At 45.3% G+C, this 27,660-nt stretch overlaps 1 protein-coding gene across 3 annotated transcripts in view; it reads left to right on the forward strand.

Annotated features, from left to right (window-relative positions):
• The window catches only part of zmiz1a (zinc finger, MIZ-type containing 1a), a 91,420-nt gene that overhangs the window by 56,445 nt on the left and 7,315 nt on the right, over positions 1–27,660 (forward strand). For 2 of the 3 annotated variants that reach the window (XM_069658026.1, XM_069658027.1), the window contains exons 4-13: positions 735–848; positions 4,716–4,821; positions 22,476–22,611; positions 24,879–24,993; positions 25,102–25,322; positions 25,414–25,615; positions 25,737–26,018; positions 26,569–26,748; positions 26,916–26,984; positions 27,079–27,244. In XM_069658026.1, the coding sequence (XP_069514127.1) occupies positions 735–848; positions 4,716–4,821; positions 22,476–22,611; positions 24,879–24,993; positions 25,102–25,322; positions 25,414–25,615; positions 25,737–26,018; positions 26,569–26,748; positions 26,916–26,984; positions 27,079–27,244 (1,591 nt within the window). Of the gene's footprint in view, positions 1–734; positions 849–4,715; positions 4,822–10,277; positions 10,780–22,475; positions 22,612–24,878; positions 24,994–25,101; positions 25,323–25,413; positions 25,616–25,736; positions 26,019–26,568; positions 26,749–26,915; positions 26,985–27,078; positions 27,245–27,660 lie in introns of those variants that run through there. The other variant, XM_069658028.1, reaches the window with a different exon arrangement.

Genomic DNA, 27,660 nt, shown 5'->3' on the forward strand with positions numbered 1-27,660 from the left:
AAACGCTTTCAAGTGGGCTCAATCTCGCCGACTGAACGAGCTGCAGCTCTGCGCCATTTCAGAGCTATTAACCTCCTGAGCCGTGAAGAAAGGGAGCCCAATTTTAAAACCGCTTATTGTGTCCTGCCAGCCCGAGTAGCCTTCAGACACTGGGAAGAAAAGACTCGACTGTTTCAGGCCTCAGTGAGCAAGCGAGAGAGACAGACAGAGACTGAAAGAGATTAGACAACACACCAACGGCGCGTATTGAGTCTGCACACATAGCTGCCAGGACCAAGGTTGTTTTTCTTTGTGCACAGCCAAGGCAGCCAGTGGACTTGTGGTGCCGCCGCGGCTCTGTTACACTCTGAAAACAGGCAATGAATGAGGAGAAGAGAGAGGAGGAGGTTTGGAGGGAAAAAGGTTTGGTTGCTGTGTGGGTCATGGGGGTGAGGGCTGGGTGTTGCCAAGAGAGATTAACAGGAAACACTGGCATCATTGTTGGTATGGGTGTGATCTTCTTCCCACAATGCATCAGAGCCCTGAGTGGGCGTACGTTGGAAGGAGTCAAGGTCCTCACAGGGTTGTGCAGAAACACAAGACGTTAAATCAAGGCAGTTTGGAGGGAAAGAGCCGGGATGCAGAACTATTTGGTTTCAGTGTTTTTCCAATTTGTACTTTATGTGAGAAAGAAATAATGCTCATTATTCCTCACTGTTTCTAATGGCCGTCTCTTTTTTTCTGTGTTTGCACAGCACTTACAGAACCCGGCCAACTTCCACTCGGCGGCCACAGAGCTGCTCGACTGGTGTGGAGATCCCCGGGCCTTCCAGCGACCTTTCGAGCAAAGTCTCATGGGATGTCTGACGGTACGCAAACACTAATTATGGTTTTCGCTCTGGTTTTTCAGGTACTTTTTAGGAGACGTGAGCAAAACAATAATTACAATTTGGATACCTAGGGAAGAAAAATGGGCGGATGTGTCCACTTCTGAGGATTTCAGTCTCAAACTCAGTTTGATGTTTGTGTTTTTTCTGCACAAACTTTATTAGAAACTGTGACAGGCTACACTTGCACCAGGTTTCTATCCAGCAGTTATCCAAGGCTGCTCCTCGGGCCGTCTGGGGCCAGTGACGCAGGTTAAAGTCCTTGTCACCCACTGCTTCGCTCCACAAAGCGCGCACACACACACACACACACACACACACACACACACACAACAAAAAGAGGCATGAACAGAACTGTGGGTAGCCAGTCACCCCTGGCTATCGCCTTTCAGTTCACCAGTTACCATTCATCGATTTGGGCACAGGGCCAGAGAGCTACCCCACACCAGGTGTACAATACACACACATGCACAGAGACACACACACATGTACACTTATATTACACACACAGTCACATGTGTGAAAAGAGGCTTTCGAGCAGAGAATTGAAAGTTTCATGCGTGTATCGCTGAGATCAGTCTTGGAAACACTGAAGGAACATTGTTCGCAGCTCGAGTGGTAGCGTGAGCAAACAGATAAATGCTCATTAATGTGCAAATCACAATAAAAGCCTCTTAAAGGCTGATAAAGAGCTATACAATGGAGCCCACCACTGAGCTCCCTCTCAGCATGGGGCTGCTTCCATCAGCTAAATTGTTTCATCAGACTCGGAGAGCAAACAGCTTCTTATCGGGAGAATTACAGCGCACGACAAGTCTGTTCTTTCTCTCGAGGATTTCAGTAACCTCGCTCGCTCTGTATCGGAGCGCTGAGAAGTGAAATGTAAAGATGACTGTGGAGCAATTTTGATAATAAGACTGGTTGTTGCATAATAAAATTACATGTAAAGGACAGATGGAGATGTCTCCATCCGGCCCTTTCCCACGTTGATGCAGGTTTTTCAGACCCAATTGTCTCTTTTCCCATTGCCAGTGAAGTATACTCCTTTCGGTCTCTTTTCCGCTGCGTCAACGCCTGACGTCACAAACACGCCGGAAACCTGTCCCCTTATTTCTTCTTCTCCTCAGATCCGAATTAGCTCTCTCACCTCGCTGTCTTACCAGTGTTGCCACATCTTGCACGACACAAAGAACAAATTCACCCGTTGTGTGTTGTTCTCCGGTATTTACGGGACAGCGGCTGTAACTTCGATGCGCGTCAGAGCATCGCGCCAGAAAGGGTGCGGAGATTAGCGTCTCGACCCGGGTTATGTTTTCCCATCATTGCCGATCGGAGCCCGGGTCTGAATGCCGATTGTAACCTTTCCCACTGAGCAAAAAAGCCGGGTGTTAGCGTGTTTTTTCGACCAGTGTGAAGTGGAGGACATCCAGAGCCAATAAATACACACAGTTAGAGTGAGAAATAACGGACAGATCAAAACTATAAATACGTAGTATTAGTATTACTTAAAAATCACAGTGCGAGACATGCAGGGCATACAAATATAACTCAGTATAGTGTTTGAAAACGAGTGTTTTTAGAAGGGATTTAAAAAATGAAACAGTTTTTAGTAACTAATTTAACTCATGCAACACCGAGGCTGTGTGTATGTCTGTGCATGCAGATATCTGTATTATTCCTGCCTCTAGTACGGCCGTTTTTCAAATCCGCCCACTTAGTTCATTAGGCGCTGTCTATCACACACAGCTGCTTCAAAGACAAGCCGAGAGAAACCACAACTCTGATGCTCTGCCTCTTTCAGCGTGCCGACAAACCAGACTCTGAATGGCCCACTAACCCTCCTGCCCCCTCTTACCGCACTGTGTTCATATTGACAGGAATATGGGTCTGGATGTACATCCTCAGAGGGAGATTAAGCTGAAAAAGGCTTATGAGGTGAAACACTGCTAAATCCGTGTTGAATCTATGCTAGCCTCTGTAGCTGGCTGCCTGCCCTCTGCAGACTGCGGGGCAGACTCGCTCGCAGGAAATTAAACGATTGACAACAAACAAGATGCGAGCGTTTGTCGGAGTCGTCATCGTTTGCATAATGTGGTCGGGGTTGAAAAGATTATGTTGTGGAGCATTCATCCCTGGAACGTCATCCTCATGTCTCCTAAACAGCTTCAAATACACGTAACATGATTTACTGCGACTGCACACCAACATCTCTTCATTAAAACAGTCAAATAAAGCATGTTTATCGACATCATTTCAATAGTTCTTCAGCCAGCGCTCAGAGGCACTTTATGATGGCTGCTAGCTGTGGTGTTCGCTCTCTTAAAGGCACCCCAGCTGACCTTGTTAACGGTAATGTGTGTTTTGAGGTCAGAGGGAGCAGAGGAGTTGTCATCTGTTAGCAGATAAAAGCGAGAGGGGTCTCCCCTTTAATAATGATTTACCCCTGTCTCCTGGGTCCTGTTTAACGTCACTCAGCATCCCCTTTAACGTTATATAAGAGTCTGGGAGGCTCCTGCTTCCTGTCCCATAAATGTTCGACTCCTTTTTATAGTCATTAACATCAATGGATGATACAAACCCTTCAATTTGGGGCTGGTTCCTCTCCAAAAAAAGGAGGTATTTTAACCTTTTCCACCCTGAAAATGCTGCTAAAACAGACGTTAGTTTCTGTTTTTGACTGCACACACTGACAAATATCCCAATAAGTAATATTTCCACATTTCCCTGGTCTGTTTGGGTAATTAAACCCTTAACCTTTAGCCAGGTTACACACTCCGCCAAGGCTCGTTTGAGGATAACCTTTGAGAGAGTCTGCTCGCTCAGCAGAGCGGCTGTGGTTTCCGCTCTCTCACCTCTCTTTCGAGGTTGATGCAGTCATCAGAGTCGTCCTGTTTGTGGATCAGTGGAGCAATCCAGACTGCAGACTCCACATTAATCTCACTGTGTCTGAATGATTATTGTATGTGTGTCTGTCTGAAAGCAAATGAAGTTCAACGGCTAACAGCTGCTCCAAATATAAACACAATAAAGACAGAGAAAGGATTAGAGGGCCAATTTTCAACCTCAGTCCTGTCATGCTGTTATGAGGAGCTAATGCCATTATGGTAGGAAAAGAAATGCAATTTGGCTCTGTGCCTTTGGAGGACGCTATCCGCTACTCCAATGGGCCCTGGAAAACCTTAGCCAGACTAAAGTGTGCGGAGGCCAGGGAGCTTGCTAAACTACACTTCCTCGATTTGGGACGCCCGCCTCCGAGCAAACAGTAGTATTTCACGTGTCTCTTTTCCTCTTGCTCTCCTTACACTCTGATACAACCCAGGTGACACCATGAAGCTCTGTTTTTGTTTTGTTTGTAGATATATTTGGTAGAACTCGGTGTTTACCAACTGTTCTGGTCGAAAGAACAAACAAAACAAACAGACTTTTTCGCGCAAACCGATAGCTTCCTTATGTAACCACGCCCTCGTTGGGCAGTTCCTTTCAGAGGGAGAGGCGCAATGCACGCTGGGTGTTGTAGGAATGTAGAATGGGCGAAACCACGAGCTTGACGAGACGAGTTTGTACAACTTTCTCCACAGCTATGGCGCCAATTTCAAATATTATTGCTTCTATCAATTACAGAGAACACCAGCTTTGACTGACAGTGGCTTCTTCCAATATTAATTTAGCATATATATCAGAAATCAGTATGTTATGGCATTGCATAAAAAGCACAGTTCATGACCAATAGATTAATTGATTACTTGATTTACAAAATATTTATGATTATCTAATTAAACTGATTAATAAAATGTGACTAGCAGGAAAGCAGCAGCTGTACTCATGACCCATCGCTCTCTCTCTCTCCAGGTGGTGAGTCGTGTTGCAGCTCAGCAGGGCTTTGACTTGGACCTGGGCTACAGGTTGCTGGCTGTGTGTGCTGCTAACAGGGACAAATTCACTCCCAAGTCTGCAGGTAAGAGCCTGTACTTTATTATCAAATCGCCCACAGATGCATGCTCATACATCATCCCATTTACCGCTGTTAATGCGCAAGACAGCGGACGACACAGTGCTCATTGTTCTTCATGCTTTAATTGTTAAGTTTTGTCATAAAATACACGTAAAACAAATTGCTGTTTGCCTTAAAGTCATAATCCAGTCAGTGATTTCATTATTCTGTTTAGGCCATGGGTGCACGACGTTACTGCTTATTATTTTCAGCACTTTAAACCAACAGACGGTTTAATTTGCAAATTATTGTGTTCCTTTCCTCCACATAAAGAAATAAAATTGTCTGTTAAAGTCACAATGAAGCTGTGGTTCGAAAATTTTTGAATTCAACAAACAACTGCGACCACAGACATCACACAAAAAGCCCACAGGGCATTATAATGTCAGATATTTTTAGCCCCCATTAAACATTAATGTGCTATTGAGATGAGCTGTCCGGGTGGTAGCCTCACAAAAACAGTCAACTCAACAGTCTCTCCGCACAGACGCACATGTGCAGCCTGCATGCATGAAGCGAGAGAGACATTTATCTATCAAATCCAACCCCTCCCTCGCCTCCGGATCCATACCTCCCCTCCCCTGTCTCCCACAGTCCTGCAGAAGCGGCCTGTTCTTGTACATTTGTCAAAGTGAAATGTGCAGAGGCAACAGAGAGAGAGAGGAGAGAGAGGAGAGAGATGGATGGCCGGGGAGGTGTCGCTGATGTGTGCTGGACCACTCACTCCGCCTGACAGAGACCTGACAAAGCTGTACTCAGCCAGTCAGAACACAGATAAACCTAAGTGCGACGGTTACATAAATGGGAGCAGAGAGAGTCAAATATTTGGATTAAACTGTCTGATTTTTTGGGTTTTGTGACAAGAAAATATGTCACTGTTTCATAACACGCACAGAAATCCTGCAGAGCGCATAAAGGCATCGGTTTGTGCTGTTTTTTGCTCACTTTGCTTCAGCTTAATACCTCCCTTTCAGTTGTAGTTGGAAGCATCTTGTTCGGAGGACCTTAAGTGGTCAGACAGACGTCAGTGAGCAATATTGATCGCTGTATTTCTCTCTCTGTCTGTGTTCTGTGTCGGGGTAATGCGATTGTTGTCCAGGCTCGGCTCGGACCGGCTGCCTGTCTGCCTGACAATCAGAGTCATCCTCAGGCCTGCTGATGGTTCTGGGATCTAATAGAAGACAGCAAAGGGTTTCAGGAAAGAGCTGTTTATGCACGACGGACAAATGGGAAGTGTAGTGTGATTATGCGGGGTGGTGGGGGGGAGGAGTCGGAGAGGACGCGGCCAGTCATGAAAAAGGCAGGCAGGCAGGCGGGCCAGCTGTTGGGGTGGGAGGCAGATGTGACTCAGGGCTGATCTTACTCACTGAGCATCCGTCTTACCTCCCTTACAAGGACGTCTGTCTGAGAAAGCAGACTGGGGGGCGACGGAGCAGACGCGATGCACACTTAAACTCAGACTTACATGCAGTTGTCTTACAAGTGCATCAACAAAGCTGCAGAGAAGCATGCTCTGTTACCTCCGTCTCTAGGGTCTTCATTTATCGTCTTCATTTTCTGTGTGTGTGTGTGTGTGTGTGTGTATCTGTGCGTGTCTAATTGTGCAGCCCCAGCACAATCCTCTGACAGCCCGCATGGCGACAGAGGGCCACAGAGCTGACACCTGAGAGCTCAGACGAGGGCCGAGGAGTCTGGGATGCTCTCTGTGGGCTCCTCGGGGGGGAAGAGGAAGGCTCTTAAGACTGCGGATCAATCGCACGGATGCTTTCTAGTTAAAGAGGAAATTGATAAAGCAATTATTGCTACTCTGCTTGTTTTAAACAGTTTGACAACTCGCTAAATTAAGTTGATGTGTTTGTTTTGGACAATGACTACAACATTTCTGCAGAAAAATATGACTTAACTTAAAGTTATAATCTCGAAGATCTCAGTTTCGTTCTCTTTGGCGGCACCTATGGTGATAAACGGTAATTGCGGGAGCACACTTCCCAGATATCCAGACAGTGCTGCATGTGACGTCCACGGTTGGCTCCGGATGTAACTCTTGATTTTTCTCGCTTTCCTTTTTAGACTGTTTGCCGTCATCTGAGCGTCGAATTTGCTTCTTTTTCTTTGGATTTTCACTTATTTTTGAAGTTGTGTCTGTAGTCATCCATCTTTTCTTTGTTTGTTCAGCCATATTAGATTACTGTTTACTCGCAACACTTGCAGAGACCGGAAAAGCAGCCGCTTAGCTCCGCCTACCCTCTCTGGCAGACCAACCACTGCTGGCTGATGGAAAACGCGTCACTAACTGGGCGCCGCTTGGGATTTTTTTCCCCACAAAAGTTGCACCAGACACCCAGTCTGTAATACTGCAAAGGCTTTCATCAGTGGGTCATAGGCTCAATCACCATTGTGTTACCTCATTCGGCGATAGATAGAGACTTAACAGACATTTATTTAAATGAAAATCTTGGAGATTGTCACTTTAAGGCTACCATCCTGTATTTAAAGACAAGTCTTGCACTCTTTTCATCCTTTTATTATGTTTTTGTCTGTCAGTTTCTTCACTTAAAGTAGCAGAACCCACACAAACCAACCACACGTGCTTAATGTTGCACTATTTTCCTTAAATAAAAGAACAAACTGCTTCCCTGTGAGACCTGTCAGTGCTGCTGATGAGCTGTCTGCAGATTGTGACCCTGCAGTGAGGCCTAGGGGGGGGGGATTAGCATCTTGCTCTAATCTGGAATGAGCCAGTCAAGAGACTTAAATGCTGTTAGGCGAGCTAGCATTAGCACCGTTAACTCTGAGGCACCGCTTTAGCACCGTTAGCATGCTAGCAGCTCGCATTGTTCGATTACTCTCTTGAAAGGAGCGACTTCCAGGTGCTGATGTTCTTCTTCTACAAATCCCAAATTTGTCGTCTTCTTACAGTTGTTGATGTTTCTCGAGTAATCGTCTGCAGCCTGAGAGGTTCCTTAGATAATAGCTGTGCTGCTGCCCTACAAACACACTCAGTTCAGCAGACAACAAATCAGATTAGCCGCGTAATCTATCGAGGGTTTTACTGTTTCCTTCCTCAGTGAATCTGCCGCCAAACTCGCAGCCGTTTGTTCTCTTTCTTTACGAAGCTCCAAATAAACCTACATGTACCATTTTTACACAACTTCTTGCCTCCTCCACTAGATGACGTACCCTCCTGTTCCGTTTAAATTAGATAAAAGTGAATCTTAAGTGTGACTCAGTTTGTGTTTTAGGTTTTTGAACATGACTCGACTCGCTGGGGATTATAAGTACCTGCTCCCTGGATTGATCGCTATGTTCTCAGAAAGACGACTTTAATGTTCAAGTCACATTTCAGGTTGCAGCTTGTTGTGTCTCTGTGTCGCTCAAAGTAATAATTTATGTTGCATGTTATCAGAATACGCGCAGACGTTTAGGCTCATGTGCTAAACCAGCAGGGAATTTAACCCTTTTATCTACGCGAGCGATAATTGTCTTTGATGTTTTTGTTGTTGGTTTCTCTCCCTCAGCTGATTAAGAATGAGCGTTTCAAAAGGAGAAAGGGAAAGTATGATGAGAAGACTTTAGCGTTGCTCATCGTGGTTGGTAAATTCCCCCCTACCGCCCACTCACATCTGACATTAAAGAGAAATAGTCCCGGCAGAGCTGCGGCGCTCGGTCAGTCGACAGAGCGTGCTGCTCGCAAAAAACAGTCGCTCTGCTGTGTCAACAGTGACAGAAAACTTCCAGGGTGTGGCTGTAACTCACCCCACGTCCTGTGAAACACTCAGGAAAAAACAACACTTCAACAACTCCTATAATTCAGCAAGCAGTGCAAGAGTGAAAATAAGTGCTCCCATCAGACTTTAGCCTCTTTGCAGAGTGTGTGAGCGCCTTTACACACACACACTCCTCCTCTCTCTTCCTACAACATGTCTTCCACTTATCTGTCTCAATTTACGTCCACTTGATTGATTTTCTCACCCCGTCTTTCCTTCCATCTTTGAGCTGCGTGTGTAGAACTAGAGGAAGGTGTAGGCATCCTTTGTTACTGACCCAATCAACCTTACAGACTTTTATATTTAATTACTGCTGAGTAAGAGCAGCGCGCTGAATTATTAACAGGAAACGGGGTTTATTTTTAGCATGCGGGCCTCTCCTCTGACACTCTCCAGCGGTTTGCTTTAGATGATGAAACCCCCTCGCAACCCCAAAACTACCTTCAGAACTTCACTATTAAGTTTGCAGAAACAAAGCTCATGGGGAACTACTTTATTAGGGTAGCTGCTTTTGCCGCCCCGGGCTCACTGGGTCTTCTATCACTCGCTACTTAATTGGTTCGGTTTACACAGTTGCAAGTAAATTCATTTTGGTAATATCCCAGCTGAGCCGGCAGCACACAGAAGACTTTGTTCTTGTCAAAACCGGATGAGCAAATGATTTAAATCCTCCTTTTGTTCAGGGTTGACTGATCTGGCACCCACACCTCAGGACTCAGCCCCCCCTCCCCCTCCCCAACCACCCTGCATCCCCCCAGGGTGTTTTGACACGCCCTTTTCAAGTTATATTTCTGTTGAACAATGCCTCCGTTGTGCGTGCGTGGGATATTTTTTTTTTTAAACAGTTGATGACTGAGCGCGTCTGTCACAGAAAAAGCCACACGAAAGACAACTTCCCTCTGCTGTCACAGGGCCAGTGGGCTTCCCCCCCGCTCTTCGGCTGCGCGGCACATCGCAACTTTTTTGGGTAAGGAGAGAGAGAACATTGACAGATTAGATCTTTCATGTTCATTCATCCAGTTTTTTTTATGCTTTAGCGAGGGGCAGGCGAGGAGAAGGTGAACTCAGATTCACCCTGAACCTGCCTCGTCTTTAATTCAGCGGCGCTCCGCTGCTCTCTGATGTGTGATGTTAGTTGGATTTACAAAGTTGCCTCTGATGAGGACGGGAGGATGTTGTCAGATTAGATTGTCCTGCAGGCAGGAATCCCCTCTCTGATAAGGCTGATCGCTTACAGCCTTTGTAAAGATTGATCTTTACATCTCATACTTTCTTCTTCTCCCACTTCCTTTTTTTTCTCGTGCATTGGCTTCCAGCCAGCCTGCATAGCAAATTAAGCTCCACCCATGTATGCAAGTTTTCAATCTGAGCGTGCAGTTTTTTTTTTGCTTGTTTCTTCTGTTTGTTTTTTTTTACCCTTCCTGACAAATGGCAGACGCATTGCCGGATTATGCATGTGTGTTTCTGTGTGTCTAAATGTGTGATGGCAGCTTAGAGAAACAGGGCAACGGAGCGCTACACTGACTAGACTGAGCACATCAATAACAGCACCTCCCGACAGAGGTGAGAAGCACTCGAATATCTCGCCTTCTCTATCTCTACTCCTGTTTGTCTGCGTCGGCTCGCTGTCTTTATCTCTTCCTCTCATCCCTCCCTCCTCCTCTGCTGTCTCCTCTTCTCCCTCCGTCTATCCACTCCGCCCCCCCCTCCTGCTGTCTCGAGAGTGTGTTGGAGCCGGTAGCAGGTACAGCAGGAGCCCATTAGTGCACAGCCCCTGCTCTGATTGGATAAGCCGGGAGAAACCGGGAGACTGCCTCTGAATAATTGATGTGCATTGTGCAGACGCTGGACAAGGGAAAAAGACAGATCAGAGAGCAAGGGAGGAGGAAGAGAGTGAGCAAAAAGAAGAAAAAAAAAGAAAAGAGAGAGAAAGACAGGAGCAGAGAGAGGAAGTAAGAAAGAAAGAGTGAGCAGAGTAAAGGATATGTGCAGAGAGTGAGAGTGATAAGGCGCAGGCAGGAGGCTTGGGAGCAGCGAAAGCTTTGAGAGTTGCCACTGGCCTCTGCGGGAACAGGAGCATTTGTGACACTTGAGTCTTTTCTCTGCGCTATGAAGGGAATGAGATGAGATGTGCAGGGACTTTGCTGAGCTCTGGGTAAGTGTGTGTGTGTGTGTGTGTGTGTGTGTGTGTGTGTGTGTGTGTGTCTTCTATCCATGTGTGTACCTCTGCTATGTCGTGCATGCACGGGGCAGGATCAGGGGTTAACAGGCCGATCGAGCAGCTGATTCGAGTCTGAGGAGATTAATTAGAGTTGCAATAACTGACGCTGACTTTGTCTAAATGCAGAACTATTAATTATTCAAACTGTGCTTTGACATCACTGTAATTTAGGCCGTGCGTAATGTGGGCTTCTTGTCCGCTGTGCCAGTGTGAGTGTAGTTTAAAGCACTGGCTGCTCACACAAGACAGGATCAGGGCAGATCAGCTGACCACAGGTTGACCTACATGCTGCTCTGTCATAGGGCTATTCTGAGTGGGGTTTTGTCCCTGGGCTCTCTGGACAAGCGTGCATTGATAGTAAGGTTTATCGGTTCTCTTCTAGGTTGTTTCTGGGCTTTGTGGGTCAGTGTTACAGTGGATGTTGTGGTTACATTTCGGTCTCGAAGCTGGGCATCAAAATAGGTACATTTAAGGTTTATGTGGGTTTGAATCTGGGTTAGTTTGAGACGATTTAGGCCACGTTTGAGTTGCGGAAATACAGTTTGATTGCACAATAATTCTCTCAAAAGTTCTCCCAAAGATAGAAAAATAAACAAATGTGAGGTTTTGTCAGTTTGCATTAAATTCTTCACATTACACACACGTGCAGAAGCTAATTTTCCACTGTCTTTTTGTGCAAAGCCTGCGTTCGCCCGGTGATGCAGCATCGTGCATTCAACAACTTACTCGTCTCCATGTTGGTGTTAAGAGTGGCACTGTGTGTGTGCGTTACTGTTTCTATGTCAGGAGAAGATGACCCACTTTCCACTGTGGATTCTTTTTTTAAGTTGTTGACCTGTGCTCGGGGGCCAGAGCCTGTCTGCCTGTCCACTCATTAGGAGAGAGAGAGAAGAGGGAGAGAAGGAGGGAGGGGGAGTGTAGTCATGGAAGGACAATGCAGTTAGATAAGCGCTCAGAAAGGCCTGCTTTTCTTTTAATCCACTCGTGGCTTTTAAACTGTTTCATATACCGTCTTAATGCGATGTGTCTCACAACAGGAAACCACACTTCCTCCACATGAATGGGTAAAGGTTACCCGGGCCGTTAAAGCGACACGCTGCTGCAGGCAATCAGAGCTCAATCCAACCTTAAAACTGACAACTTAATTAGGATCTTGCAAACAATAACACAATCGTGCGTTGACCTATGCGGGAAACACTACCACACGATACGACTTCCAGCTAACTGTTATGGAGCTGCAGCACTTCCTGTTAGCCCGCGCTGAGTGCAAAGTGCTAAAAACCGTCTGCATCCTCAAACAGCCACATGCAGCCGCTCCAGCCTTCCTCTTTTCTCTCTCTCTCTCTCCGAGCTTTGTTTGTACTCCACACACCTCCTGAGTACTTCCCATCAGGCTGTTTAGTGACTCATTCATGACATTTGACTTTGAACTGTACGTACACGCTTTGTTTTCGCAGCGTGTTTCTGCTTTTTTTTTTTTTCTGTGAATCATTGCCATCCCTCCCCCCTCCCCTTCCTCTCCTCCTGCCACCGAAAGCAAGTTGCGTTACATTTGTTGCTTGAAATTTTGAGAGAGGAATTTCAGGTAGGACAAACTGATGGCAGGTATTGATAGCGGAGAGGGTGGAGCCCCCCCACCCCCGAGGCGATGCAGGATGTGTTGCAGGAAACACTTGTGAAATTCTTCAGCCATGTTAATCGCTTCCATTCCTATTCTTCTGCTGAGGTGTTTTGACGTCTCACGGCCGCTCCTCGAGAAATTCTTCCTTTCGCTAATTCACCTGTAAAAAGCCTGCAGCTGGGATGTCATCACTTTTTAATCACTGTCTCATACATTATGAAACAGCAGCCCGAGGAAATCTCAGAATTGTGTTCTTCACCCTAATGATTTCATTGTGAGGTGAAAGACGTGTTGTGGAAGTTGAGACACAAGGAGCGCTTCTGCTCATAATTAGGCGTGTGATATTTGCTAGTTCCCCTCCAGTGGCGGGGAGCTGCACGTAGCTGATAAGAGCAGTTTATTCACAGCTTGCCGTCCTCTGATGCTCTTCCTCGTCGTGTGAGCTGCTTTTACTGTATACTTCACAAAGCACAAACACTCGCTGTGTTTGTTTACTCGCCCACACACACCTCAGTGTCCATATTTACTTTCCTTTTTTTCCCCTGTTTTTGTACCTATGCTTGTGTCTACATACCTGTGTACCCATGTGTGTTTACATGCCTTACATGAGTGCAACTGTGCATATTTACTGTGTGGATAACGGGTGTGTGCGTGTAGGCTCGTCGCGAGTGTTGTGGCGGTTCTCCGATACAGATGTGGAAGGTCGTGACCCCGGGGCTTAGTTCTGTAAAAGGACACGCTGACTCACGGAGCACGTTACGCAAACACGCCGGCCACCTGAATTTCATATCACAGCGACGATGTAGGTCACATCTGCAGGTCAATGCCTGCAGGTCTGTTATGTCACTGGGAGCGCTGGCGTCACAGGGTGCAAAACAATATCAGATCAGGTAGGGAGGCAAGGATTGGTCGACGTTTTAGGATTTATTTTTAACTCCTGTACATGTTGACTTGTTTTTTCACAGAGGGAGTATTTTAGGGTGTAAGTGTACGAAAATCAATGCAGCTTCACAATAGTTTAAATGAAGACATTGAAGACACACAGATGCCAGGTTGTGACCTATTATTATATGAATCACATCAGTCATATTGCAAATGCAGATTAAACTTTTCGGTACAAAATATGGACAAAAACACATTTTTAGTCCCCTTAAAGGGACGAAGGAAAATGTTTCGTTCTATTGGCAGAGGTCAGTTCAGTTTCGTTTATTTCATGCGGGCCTAACACAACTGTTAGGCCAGATTTAGCTACACAGCTAATTTACATCTGTGCTCCCTTGGCAGGAAGATCCAGAACACACATTACAATACAAACCATTAAAAACTTTCAAATTGTATGACTTAAAACCCACATACATTGCAAAGCTACCTTTCCTTCTGTCCATGTTGAACAACGGGCCATAATAAGGCTAAAATCAGTGATCACATGACATGCCTCAAGCCATGTTTTAAGTTTTGTTTTTAAAATGTCAGTGGGATTAGAAGGAAGTTGGTTTAGCAAGATGGAGACGTAATTATTTAAATAACATGTTTGCCTTTATTTGATAGACAGCTGAAGAGAGACAGGAAATGTGGGTCGGCAGACCGTGAGTCGAACCTGCGATCAGTGCAACGACAACTGTATACACGGGGCGCCTGCTCTACTAACTGAGCTAAACCAGCGCCCTGTTTAAATTTAATGCAACAGAAAAAACCCCAACAAATTTTATCATAAAACAGATGTTGGAAAAGTTTCCCTTTGGGGATAAAATCTGCTGTAAAGAATATAGTAAATAGTTTTCCTGTTTATAAGCGTATCACACTCGTATGTGTACACTGACAATGACACACCAGAGTCAGATTCCTCGCATATGTACTCATACCTGGCCGATAGATTCAGTTCAAACCTTTAATAAGCCTCGAACATCATTGAGCTTTCCCTCTTTCACAATGATATCAAGATACATAAAGCACAATTGGAACAAACCAAAAAAAACAAATTGCACACTATCATCTTTCTTTACAAGCTTATTGGATTATTTGTTCAGGAGAAATTAGATTGTCAATCTTTTTTCCCCCCTAATCGCTTTATTGGTTTCATACAGGAATAAGTAATAACACAACTGACAGTGTTCTCTCCCACTCACAACGGTTGGTTCCCCTCCCACTTGGAGGACGGACCCCTTCCCACCCTCACAGGAGCCTCATTCACACGCATGCATACCAAGACAGGGCGTAAAGGACACTAAAATATATATATGTTAGAAAATAGAACGATCTTGAGAGTCTGTTGTAAATAATTCCACATTAAGCTGATGTAGATTCTGTTTCTGATTCTTATATCACAATACAATACTCGCAAAATGTGTAAAATCGCAATAATATTGTACCCCGACTTAAGTTTCATTAAAGTATTGTTTTATACTTTAACTAAATAATTGTAGAAAAGTATTGTCTGTAAAAAAAGAGAGCTCTGCATCATAGTGTTCTTTGCAGTCCCTGACTACAGGAGACTATATGACTCATGAGAATGATCATTTAAAGCTGCTATAAATACGACAGCATGGTGAGATATGTTAATCTCTGCAGTTAGTCTCCATCCGGCTCAGTCTGACTAAATGTTCGACTCACACTACAGATGTGATCGATTGTGTTTGTTGTTTTCTGTGGCCACATGCGACGTGGAGAGAGAGCCCACATTCCCCGCGCGAGCGCCGACATGTTTAGCCAGATCCAGCCGTCATCCTGCATCATGTTTGGTGTTCATGCTGATTCTAATAACTCTGCCCCGTTTAAAAATGTGTAATTTGAACCCCACAGAAACCAGCACCTGCAGGAGATGTCAGAGTGACTCAGGTAGAGCTTTACCCTCCCTTCTGGGCTGCAGCATCTCTCTTTGGCTTGTGACCCACACACACACATGCCGGGGAGGAGGGGATCCGCCCACTCCCTCCATCTCCACCTGTCCTCTGTCTAGCATCCTTCCATCCATCCTCCCCCTTCCCCCCTCTGTCCTCATGTCTGGTGCTCTGCCAGAGGTCACGGGAAAAAATGGGAAATAATAAGTCATCTTAATTTAAGACTGACTCAAAATAAACACAATTTAAGTCAGAGGCCGTTTCCGATTTGGATTTGCTACGTGCTAACAGTTAGCTCCATTAAAGGCCTGGTTTGGGTTGAGTGTGATTTCTGACACAGAGCTGTCTCTCTGCAGGGCATGTTTGAGTTGTTCTGCCTCCAAGCTGTTGAGACTAAAGCCCATTTGATATGCTCTTCCCTCTTCAGAAGTTGGCTGAACAGAGAGGAGGCAGGATGGGGGATATCATTGACTGCTTAAATGGCTTCCATTACACTTTTGCAAAAAGCATGACTTTATTTTATTTTGCAGGATTTTATATCCCCTCCATACTCGTCTTCTGCATAATATTCTGTACCCACACGGCTGAGACCTACCTGCCAGTGTTTCACAGACTTCTGCCTATGATATCTATTATAAATTGCTTCTTTTTTATCATCCCACACATTGTCTCAGAAGGCTTCTGTGTCTAGTGCTGCAGTGTTCATGCTCAGAAAGTGTAATTGTTCATGTAGTATTTTCTCCCTGTCTGTATTGTTATCAACAAAACTGCAGTAGTGCTGCATGCACTGTGTTACATGTCCCTATCAGAGCCTGGTGTGAGCGCTGTCGGTGATCAAATGTGGCTAAACAGTCAGATTTAGTGTCATTTCAGAGGAAGGTGTTACGTGAGGAGGTTCTCTCTGGGTTGTGGGGAAGATAGTAGCTCATGTAGCTACAAGAAAGATCTGGTTTCTCCACTCGTCTTCAGGTCTTCTGTCCTTGCTTTGAATTTCCAATCTAACAAGAGGGCTGCAAGTGTCACATGGAAAAGCAGGTTTCTTGGATGTAGCACCAAAAACATGAACCCTGCACTGCAATGAAAGCAGCAAAAAAAGCAAAGTAAGAAAACAAATTTGTTATGTTTCCCCGATACAAACTCCAGAGAAAAGTCCAGAGAACTCAGATGAAGCCTTTAAAAATTTGATGTCAAACTCATCTTCAGTTTTGTCAGTCTGTTCTGATATGGATAGCTGTATCAGAAATGTCTCTGATACTTCCTAAAATGAGGTATTAACTATACTACCTCAATGCACGCATCTGATACCATGTTTATAACTCCCCCAAAGCACTTTTCTAGTCTTCCAACCACAAAGTTCTTTTACACTACATGTCACACTCATGCACAAGGACACTTCTACATGTGACTGTAGCAGTCGGGAATCAAACCACTAACCTCCTATTGAGAGATGACCGACACACCCACACACTATTGACCCTTCGTTAAGTCCCGCCCCCTTGGTTACTGTTGCTATGCCTGTCAAGCTTTCGCACCGGCATGTTAATATTACTCCGTTTCCAACGATAACAGTGAGAGATGTTCCAAAGCAAATTTCTGGAAAAATAGTTCCAAAATATGAGCAAGAAGTCGACAGAAAGGATTATAGTCCGCATCTGAAAGCTACATCCATATCATAATTCGTCAGCAGAGTGATGAGAATGAAGAGGATTATTATTGATATTAACAGTTCTTACCAAATGTATAAAAATCGGCATTTCATGGGTTGGAAATGTCTCAACACGCCATCTACTGTTTTAAATCAGCCCTGGACCTTGCCAGGCGATGGTGACACAGACACGACTGTTTGGGACAAAATTACATCATGAAATTAATTTTTTTAAAAAGGAACGTTAACGCCCGTCAATGCACGTGCGGTCGGCGCATGCGCATTGCCTCGGCTCCGAAAGCTCCGGCTTCAGGCATAAGTCGGGCTGGAGCCAACAGCTCTAACTGATAGGGCTCGGGACCACCACGGTCCTCCACCACACTAAAGTGCTCTTCAGGGGACTCTGGAGGGGAGAAGTCCTCCACCTCAAAAGAGCCCTTAGTGCCATATGTGCCATGTGACTCTGTGTCGCTCTCTATTTTTCTCTGGCCAGGGGAGGGGACGTCAATGAGCAGCCAGACACACCCACCCCCCTCGCCCACTTTGAGTGCAGTGGGTGGAGTTATGGTCAGACCTGTGGGTGCAGTTACACTTTAAGCTGATGTTTAGTTATGACTCCCTATAACTTTCATTATCTAATATGTTTTAGCCTGCTGCTAGCAAAACTAACTTATCCAACTTTTTCATTTTGTTTAAAGCGCGTCAGGATGTTGCTCGCATATCGTGAGCTTGATCCGTACGCTGTTAGTCGGATGACAACTTAACTGGTTGATTTTGTTTTGGTCGATCAGTGTTATGTCACTCGGCTATACTGAAGTAAACCAATAAGTAAAACCCAGCTTGTTATGCTGCACAACCCGAGGAGCTTTGCTAAGTGTAGGGCTTTATATTTAAACAGTGTCAGGTGTTTGTCTACATCCTGAGTTACCAGCATGCAGCTGACAGAATTATGCCGGGGGTTGACACATTTAAAGTGTCTAAGTATTAGATAGTCAGCCATCTTTCATGATTTAACAGGCACAATGATATGCTGGAAGGCTTTAACCACACACAGTGTTTGCACACACACGCGGCACTACCAGAGTTCATAGTAATTAGCATTGGGGTTTCCTTGTAAAAGAGGACTTGTACAGCCACTCTGTCATTAGTTAATGGGCCTTGCAGCCTGTTACCAGGGCTTACTCTGGCTCCCTGCTGCTCCCAGAGGGGCTGAGGTGAGGTGAGAACGAGCCCGGGCTTCTGCTATCAGTCAGCCATACAGCATTAAATACAGCCTGCGTGAGGAGGGCCCAGATGTCTCGGGGCATTACTCACTTACAAGCTGCAGCTTCTGAGGAACGGAGACGTTCGGAGAGGGTTCAGGAGAGTTCCCTGAGAAATAAGCTTATGTTCTGCTCTCCCTGCTCGTCGAGGACAGAGAACCAACCAGTTGTTAGGGAGAGCCTTTCTGTGTCAAAGCCCATTACGGAGACTCGAATGAACTCCGCAGACCTTCGTCACCCAGAGCAGGAGTCATGTATTTAAAGACATACTTTGACGTGCCTTTTTACGCAGTCGTGAATGCGTTTTGACGTCTCTGCTCCCAGTTTAATCGACGAATGGTGCGATTAGCCTTGATAAACGCGATTATCCGGATTTGTATGGACAGCAGCTTCTCTCAAAGGTAGGGGAAACTTCTTTAAACATCTCTCAAGAGGGTTGTCGTAGTTACAGTGGTGTCATTTTCAGATTTAAACCGAGACAGCCTCAAATGTTGTAATTAGGAAAGAAAATACTGCATGTAGCTGCAAACCTTCTCTTGTTGTTTCAAATGATAGAGTTATTGTTTGGATGTAGCACTAGGGTAGTAAACAACGTTGTAGCATATTTAATTAGACTACAATCCTTCCGGGTTGGAGGAGATGCCTTCAGGCGACACTCCGGATAAGCCTAAGTTGACATTCTGTCGCGACAATCTCTCTACTTTCTTACCCAGCTGTAAACTGTCATGTCAACACATCATCAGACAGCACTGACTTTACTCAAAGCTGATACCTGATCCTCTAGATTATCCAGTGTTTGGGTAAAGCGCGCCGTTAAACATTCAAACTGCACGCAGACAGAAGCACGAGGAAAACCACCTCATTTCTGCGTCTCTGTGGAGGAGAAAAAGTAGTCCCATTTACCCCCAACTGAGCCTCAGAGTTATTTTATGATCTTGTGACAGTCGCTCTCCGGAAAGTGATTAAACTCAGCAGTAGGTATCATTTAGCTCATGTACCTTTTCACATTCTGTGTCGCTATTGTGTAGCTTTTCTATGACTGCGGAAGCCGCTGACGCTGTAGACTTTAAATACTCGGCCTTGGCTCTTCTCCACCAGGTAGCTGTGTGCGATTCAGCTACAAGGCTTTAGTGTAAATACAACGAGACACCTGGGCTTTGTGTTCTCTGTGCTCTTGGCTTCTCATCCTCTTGCGCTCGATTAGTTAACTTACCAAACATCTTAATTACCTGTAATAACAGTTTATACGGATAGAATTTAAAGATGTCAACACAAAATGTAAGACATGGCCGAGAGGAGTGTGCGTGTGCTCGGCGTGTGAGGCGGGCGTTTAATGCAGGGTGCAGAGGTAAAGCGTAGTTGCGGGTGTGTGCTAGTGTTGGCAGTTGTTTTAACACACAGGGACTACGAGGTGAAAACAAGGTCACGTACACCGACTGTACTAAGCTTGCTAAAAATGCACGCCGCCCCGAGCGGACCTCTATCTATTATGAATGACTTCTTCCGGCCTTGTAAGATTCGGACGCTCGTAGCCGCACTGATATGATAAGTCACCACTTCTCTCTCTCTCTCTCTCTCCCTCTCAGAGCTACTCCATCACTTGTGCTCACTCGGAGCTGATCTTTAGGTCTAAATGGTGGGTTGCCAGTTGAAGAGACAGTCCCTCGGTGTGGAGGTGGTGATTTAGTGGGGAGATAAGCTCTCCGTAATGGCAGGGTGGAATAATTCCTCTTTAACTAGGAGGCTTGGCTCTCTCCACCCTCCTGTAGAGAATGTTGCTGCTCCCTTTGCTTTGTTCATTCCTCTCTTCCCTCTCTTCTACTTTCGGGTTATCCTTTAAATAGGTAATCGTCAGATTAGATAATGCATTATGAAGACTTGGTGTATCACAATCTCAGATCCCATCTGCTATGGTCTGACGATAATACAGCCTCTGGGGAGAACGGTAGCCGGCGGTTAGCGATAAACGACTTCCAGTCAAGACTTCCTTTACCGCGTGCTGCATTGCTTACAGAAAAATAAACTGTTTTCTTCTGATTTACTTTAATTAACGCACGTTACCTTTGACAAAATTTCAACATCCTGATGCAGATTTGTAAGAAGTAAGGTCTGCTCGTTTGTTGATGGGAGGTCGGATTGACCTGAGGCATTCGAGGAAGTTGGGAAATCTAAACACTGAACAGCTTTCGTGACACCGCGTCGGGGAATTTATCCCAAGATGAATTTAAGATCTAGAATGGATTGTTAGCTGTTAACTCATCTCCATTTACAGATCCTACATGGAAATGTAGAATCTGTAGGCAGGGATGTGACTGTCAGGGATGGCAAGGTTTCCATTTGTAATATGCTTGTAGCTTATAGAGTAATATTGACCAATCACGTATCAGGAGGAAAAACAGTCTGTGTGGAGCACAAAAGCAGGCGGAACATAATGCACCGTAATGACATCTCGGCTCCCATCAGCTTCATCTGACAACGAGTTAGCTTCTTATTAATCTCTATAAACGGACGTCTGCAGTAAGTACAGCAAACAATCCGTTCAAGATCTAAAATTCAACATTAGATTAACTCCCTGAGGCGTTCAGCGTGCAGATTTCCCGACCTTCCGACTTCCTCGAATGCATCAGAAATGATCGATCCAACCTCCGTTCAACAAACGAGCATTTTAGAAGTAGTTTTCTTCTCCTCTTGAGGACAGACCTGACAAAGCTTCATTTTTACTGAAATTTCAGTAAACTTCAAACCCGTTAATTAAAGTAAATCACAAGATAAAATATTTATTCTTTAAACAATGTAGCACGCGTAAAAGGAAGTCGTTTATCGCTAACCGCTGGCTACACGCCCGGCATGTTCACCGTTGTCCCCAGAGGCTATATTGTCGTTGTCGCTATAGCAGATGCGATCTGTGATTGATTGTTAGCATGCAGACGTCTGTTTATAGAGATTAATAAGAAGCTAAATCAAAGTCTGATGACGCTGATGGGAGCCGGGATGTCATTACAGTGCGTTATGTTCTGCCTGCTTTTGCTCTCCTCACGGACTGTTTCTCCTGCATACACCACAGCCTGCTGATACGTGATTGGGCAATATTACTCGGACTACAAGCGTAGCACAAACAGAAACACTTGCCTTCCCTAAGATCCACGTCCCTGCCTCCAGATTCTACATTTCTATGTAGAATCTGTAAATAGAGATTAGGTATATCATAATATACAGGCCACACTTGGCACAATCACCAAAGTTGCATCATCTTTCCGTTTACAAACATGCTTTTATGTTCATTAAATCCACAAGGCATTTGGATGGACACCTCTTGTTTCTGTCCTTCACTTTGCAACGCCAATTTCAGTGTCACAGTCTGTTTAAACCTCCTACACAATTTTTGTTTTCTGCAGGGCACCAACATATTTAATAATTCCACATCTTAAAACCCCCAAACCTGGTAGCAGCACTTCCTAAAAGCTGCTGTATCTGGGTCTACACGGCTAAAAATAGCACCTTAAATTATTAAATCAGGCTCTGAACACAGTAATATCTCCTTTTGTTTGTTTGTCAAGCTCAAATCAAAAAAAGCGGTGCGTTTAAATGAGCAGCACCGCTGTGATTGATTCGGGAACAGACGAGGTGATTGGCACGGGGAAAAAATAGAAAAGTGTTTGGCACACGAGGAAAAATATCTCCACTCTGAAGAGGAAGGAGACGGCTGTAATGTGTAATTAGTCCTCAGAGATATGAGAGGACATGGCGGAGAGTGAAGAAAGTGGAGGAGAGTGAAGATATCACAGTTTCTTATTTCCTACATAGATCGTATCTGTAACCCTCTATCTGAGTCTCACGCTCCATTTCAGCCTCTCTCTCTGTGTGGCAGAGAAACTGGGAGGTCCTTTGTGCTGTGGATAGATTTCAGTTTATATTTTACACTGCAGGTAGAGATGATGTGATGTAACTGTTGTGAAATCCACACAGCCAAATAATCGATTGGGTTTATTGAGTTAGGCTGCCCCCTTGAGGCTTAAGTAATAACTTCAGGCTGGAAACAGGCAGGCGATTCACTGCCGAGAGACCTGACCGGGTTGACCTTTTCATTTGAGGTCAACAAGTGAAGTTAAAAACAATAAAATCAAGTAGTTAGGAGCCTGACACATTCACTTCATGAGACACCGTTCAGACCCATATTCACGCAGGCAAATATCTGTGTGTTTGTGTACAGAGGGGAAGGCTAACACTTCTGCATATGTGTGTGTGTCTGTGTGTTTTCCTCGCAGCCCTGCTGTCGTCGTGGTGCGAGGAGCTGGGTCGTCTCCTCCTGCTGCGTCACCAGAAGAACCGGCAGAACGAGCCGCCGGGAAAAGTCCCCATGCAGCCCAGCATGAACAGCATGAAGCCCGGCCTCACGCACAGGTCAGTGGGGAGCCTCCGAGACACCTGCTGTCAGATGGATACACGCTGTGCTAATCATACATTAAACCCACGTTCTCAATTAGGTTCAAGGTTACTGCGCTTCCATCTTGCTAATGAAATAAAGGTTTTCCTGTGGGTCGAAAGAGGGAGTATCAAGAGGGAAAATATGTTCTGAATCTGTCCTACTCGTACATAAGGATAAAGAGATTTAATCACAGCATCTTCAGTACAACATCACAGGGCAGCAGTCCATGTTTTACCTCTTGGATGAATAGGATATACAGTATATTTGGACTTAGTGGAGTTAAATGTTTGCCTTGAATCGAATAGATGTTAATGCCATTTGCACGGGGACAGGACAGTACAGGTGCATTGGAATTTATGTGAGTTCTCCACGTCAGCTTTACAAAATATAAAATAAGATAGGAGAGCAGAATAAAGAACAAAAACACTATATAAAATAATACACACTTTCTAAAAATATATAAAAAATAGAGGTACTCTTGTCCTATGAAAACTTTGCACGTCTGTTATTGCACGTGAATATTTAAGTTTAGGGTGCCGGTTTAGCTCAACGGGTTAAATCAGCAGAGGCTGCAGCCCTCGATGTGGCGGCCCCGGGTTCAACGCCCACCCTCGGCCCTCTGCCGCGTGTCGTCCCTTGTTTCCCACACTATCCTCTGTCCTCTCTATCATTAAAAAGGCCCAAATCTTAAATCGTACTTTTTTGTGGTAAACTTTTTTGCTGTTTTTGGTCTATTTCGGACTCGAACCAAATACTAGGGATGCGCTGATCTGACTTTTTCAGTCCTGATACAATATCTGGGCTTACCCATTTGATACCCGTGTTTTAATTAATAAGCTGTATAAGACTGGGTTAATAAGGGTTGACTTAAACACTGACTTCCTAAGTTTGTAAAACAAAACAACTTTGCAGATATTAAAAGAAGCTTCAGAACCAGTTGGAGTAAGAAGGATAGAATACCTCCAAACAGCTGACACCTTCGCTCGCTCCTTTTTCCTTTAAGCAAAATGGCCACTCGGCACGCTGTTGACACATGATGTAAAACCCTAATATATATAAAACATTGTATAGAATTGAATTGAATAGATCAGGCCAGGATTTACCTAATTTTCACTAATATCCGGTCTATCTTTTGGAGGATTTGACCGATATCAGTATGAGAGTGCATCTCTCATAAACTAGCAGGAACTTGCAGCAGGTGTTCCTCTTTGTGCCCATCCAATCTACTCATAGCTGCATCGTCTTCTGTTTTTAGTATGAGAAATAACACAACATGCAGCTGACTGAAAAGATGTTAACAAAAGACACAATAAACAGTGACAATGTCATGTCGTTAACACCACAAAAAATGTCAGAGCTGGTAAAAGTGATATGAAACAGATGGAGAGAGGAGTGATGTGATGTCCAGTTTCTCCAAGCTTATTCTTATTACCTTATTAAACACTGAGGGAGTGAAAACTAGTCAGCCAAACACAAAGGGTTTCCTTTGTTTGGAGGAGGGCCAGAATCACTCTGAGCAGAGCTGAGGTGATTCGAGGTGGAGTGGAGGAACAAACCGGCAGGGAAGAGAGCTGTGAAGTAATGTTTTTGGAGAACATTGTGTGCTCATGCCTCTCTCTCTCTGTGTCTCTCTCAAAAAAAAAAAAAACCTGGCGTTAGCCAAGAAGAGTCCTGTTTGGATCTTGGGATAATGTTGTGCCTTTATGAGGAAATATTGAACATGTCGTCCATTCCAAGAGCTAACCTCTGAGCGAAAACAAAGTGCTCTCCAAAAACAGCAATTCCTTCCCATCGCACTGGCCACTTGCCTCTCCCCGTGAGGATTTAGCTTGTTTATTATATGTAACAGACTCTCGTATTTTCAGTTGATATTTGTTTTGAATCTAAATGCAAAACATTCCAACTGCTCGCCACCAATTCAAATCCAAGGGCTTTCAACAAGAGATAATTGAATCATATTTGGTTTTTACTGGTGTGTATGCGCGAGTCCTTATCGGCTCATTTGGAGCTTTTTACTCAGCTTTCTTTGAAGCTATTAGCAGATAGCCTGGCTGGAAACATGTTTTGAAACTGAACGCCAGACATTTCAAAATTGCCTCACATTTTGGCAAAGAGGACTCCCAAATTATTCACATTTTTGGACGGATGTACAGCTCTGTTGGCTTTCTATTGGCTCTTTTCTTGGCCATTGAAACTTCAAGTGACATCAGGCCCATGGTTTTTGTTTTCATCTACTTCCCAGTGATGGATCCTTTCCCTATGACTCTGTCCCCTGGCAACAAAACACCAACCAGCCTCCTGGGTCCTTGTCTGTGGTTACAACAGTGTGGGGCGTGACCAATACATCACAGAGTCAGGTACTTCCATGCAAGTGCAGCAGCAAGTCTGTAGCTTCTAACACAAAATCAGGGCTTGATGGCTTTAATAACACATCTAATTTCTGTATCCTGCTTTGTTAAATCCAGGTGCTTGGTAACCCAATGGCAAATAGCAATAACCCAATGAATCCTGGAGGTAACCCAATGGGATCAGGTATGTCTGCCAGCGCAGCAGGGCTCAACTCACCTCAGTTCAGTGCTCAGCAGCAACAGTTTCCAAACAAAGGAGGCTCCAACCAAGCGTACATGCAGCAGGGCATGTACGGCAGGCCTGGCTACCCTGGAGGTCCAGGGGGATACAGCGGGAGGTAAGAGGCTTGAAATGACTCTCTTTTAAAAAAGGCAAAGGCATTAAAAATCACCGTAATGATTAAAACATGTGTTCTGTGTTTTTGACAGTTACTCCGGAGGGCCAAACGCTCCTCCAGGAGGAATGGGAATGACCTCCCACACACGTCCTCCTGGCGACTTCGCTCAGCCGGCCGCCGCTGCTGCAGCTGCTGCCGTCGCTGCCGCTGCTGCTACAGCGACGGCCACGGCAACGGCCACCGTGGCAGCCCTGCAGGAAACGCAGAATAAAGATATGAACCAGTATGGACAGGTACAGTTTACAGCTGCAACCACTTAATAAGAGTAGATGGAAATGTACCTATTATCCATCCACCTGCTGGAGATCCAAAATAATCAAATGACACCATCAAACCTTCTTATTTTGCCTCCAGATGTGTTCGTCGTTCCAAATGGGCCCGACTCAGGCCTACAACAGCCAGTTCATGAACCAGCCAGGCCCCCGGGGCCCCCCTGGAGGGATGAATCCAGCCAGCATGGGATCAGCAATGAACAACCCAAACATGAGTGGGCCTCCCATGGGCATGAACCAGGCTCGGACCCCAGGCATGGGGCCCTTTGGAGCTCACGGCCAAAGGATGCCTCAGCAAGGGTATCCCGGTGGACCTCGGCAGGGAATGCCCATGCAGGGGATGAAGAGGCCGTATCCCGGGGAGGTGAGTGGAATGATCCTCTAATTATAAAAGAATCTGGGGTCTGTTTGCATGTGGCACAACTGGAGCCTGTTGTCCTGCCATCAAACAAAAGTGTCTGAGCCCAGGTGGGAGGAGGGGAGCAGCTAAGGCTGTGTTGGCGCTTTAGTCGGCAGAGGTGCATGCACACAGACCTCTAAAAACACCCATCATGTATGTTAGGTTTTTTATCTTACAGTCTGTTTGGGGTGTACTTCATTTTTGGAACTTCAGGTGCTTCGTGGAGATGAACTTGTATTTCTCTCCCAGAGACCACAGCCTCTCCCACTGTTTCATCTGTTGCTAAGGGGATGAGAGGAGCTCATGTAATTGGTCGATACTGAACCAGCTGATTCTTTGTTCCTCTTCCTAATCAAGTATTTAATGTCCCTTCCAGATTTCTCTTGGTCTTGCTCTTGAGTCTGGATAACACCTGTTTTGGCTTAAAACTAGCCTGTTACTCCTATCTGTTTAATGCATCAAATAGCACAAAAACACATGGTTAATGTCTTTTCCTTTAACTCTCTTCTTCCAGGGAAGTTACGGTGGCCAGCAGTACGGGCCGAACAGTCAGTTCCCACCACAGCAGGGCCAGTACCCCACATCAAACGCCTCCAGGCCGCTGCCATCTCCTAACTACCCCGGCCAGAGGATGCCAGGACAGCAGGGCCAAGGACAGTACCCGCCTGGCATGCCCATGGGCCAGTACTACAAGGTCTGTTATGCCAAACCATTCATCATCCATCCGTCCACTTTCAAAAACAGCTCCTTCAGTGTATCCCAGCATGCACTGACAGATGACTAGTTTTGTTTATAGCACATTTTGGAACAAACAACATGGTAAATGCCGGGTGCTAAAACTGTTCTTTATTTGCTTTACAGCAAGAGCCATTCAACGGTCAGAGCACCAACTTCTCTGGAGGGGGATACTCCTACGGCCAAGGCAATGGGGTATGTTTCTGAGCAAGACCTTTATGTTAAATTGACCCTGTCCGGAAATGACTAATACAGATGTTTTATAATCGCACTTTCCTGTCTTTTACAGCCCCCCAGGCCTGGCAACTACCCCCACTCCCCGGTCCCAGGAAACCCCACACCCCCTATGACCCCGGGAAGCGGTATTCCTCCATACCTGTCGCCAAACCAGGATGTGAAGCCTCCGTTTCCACCTGACATGAAACCAAATATGACAGCACTTCCGCCCCCTCCGAGTGAGTAACCCAGCGGTTCATATGACACGTTTGTTGGCTTTAATCCTTCTGTCCTCTTTTATTTCATGGACACACTGTGTGACTTTACCCGTATTAAAGGAGCAATTCGCCCCTGGAAAAAGCCACTGTCAGTCAAAGCTGGTGTTCTCTGTAATCGATAGAAGCAATAATAATTGAAATTGGCGCCATAGCTGTGGAGAAAGTTGTACAAACAGCTCGTGGTTTCTCCCATTCTACATTACTACAACACCCAGCGTGCATTGCTCCCCTCCCTCTGAAAGGAACGACCCAGCGAGAGGCGCTGGAGTGAAATACTCCCGTTTTTAAGTTAAGAACATTGATCGCTGCAGGCAGCGGCTCAGAGCGGTACAGATCCAAAATACGACCAGATCGAGTCCTCTAAAAAATGCAGTCTG

This window comes from Semicossyphus pulcher, unplaced genomic scaffold (assembly GCF_022749685.1).
Source record: "Semicossyphus pulcher isolate SPU_LCO1_2020_fin unplaced genomic scaffold, fSemPul1.0.p SCAF_12, whole genome shotgun sequence".
NCBI classification, from domain to species: Eukaryota; Metazoa; Chordata; class Actinopteri; order Labriformes; family Labridae; genus Semicossyphus; species Semicossyphus pulcher.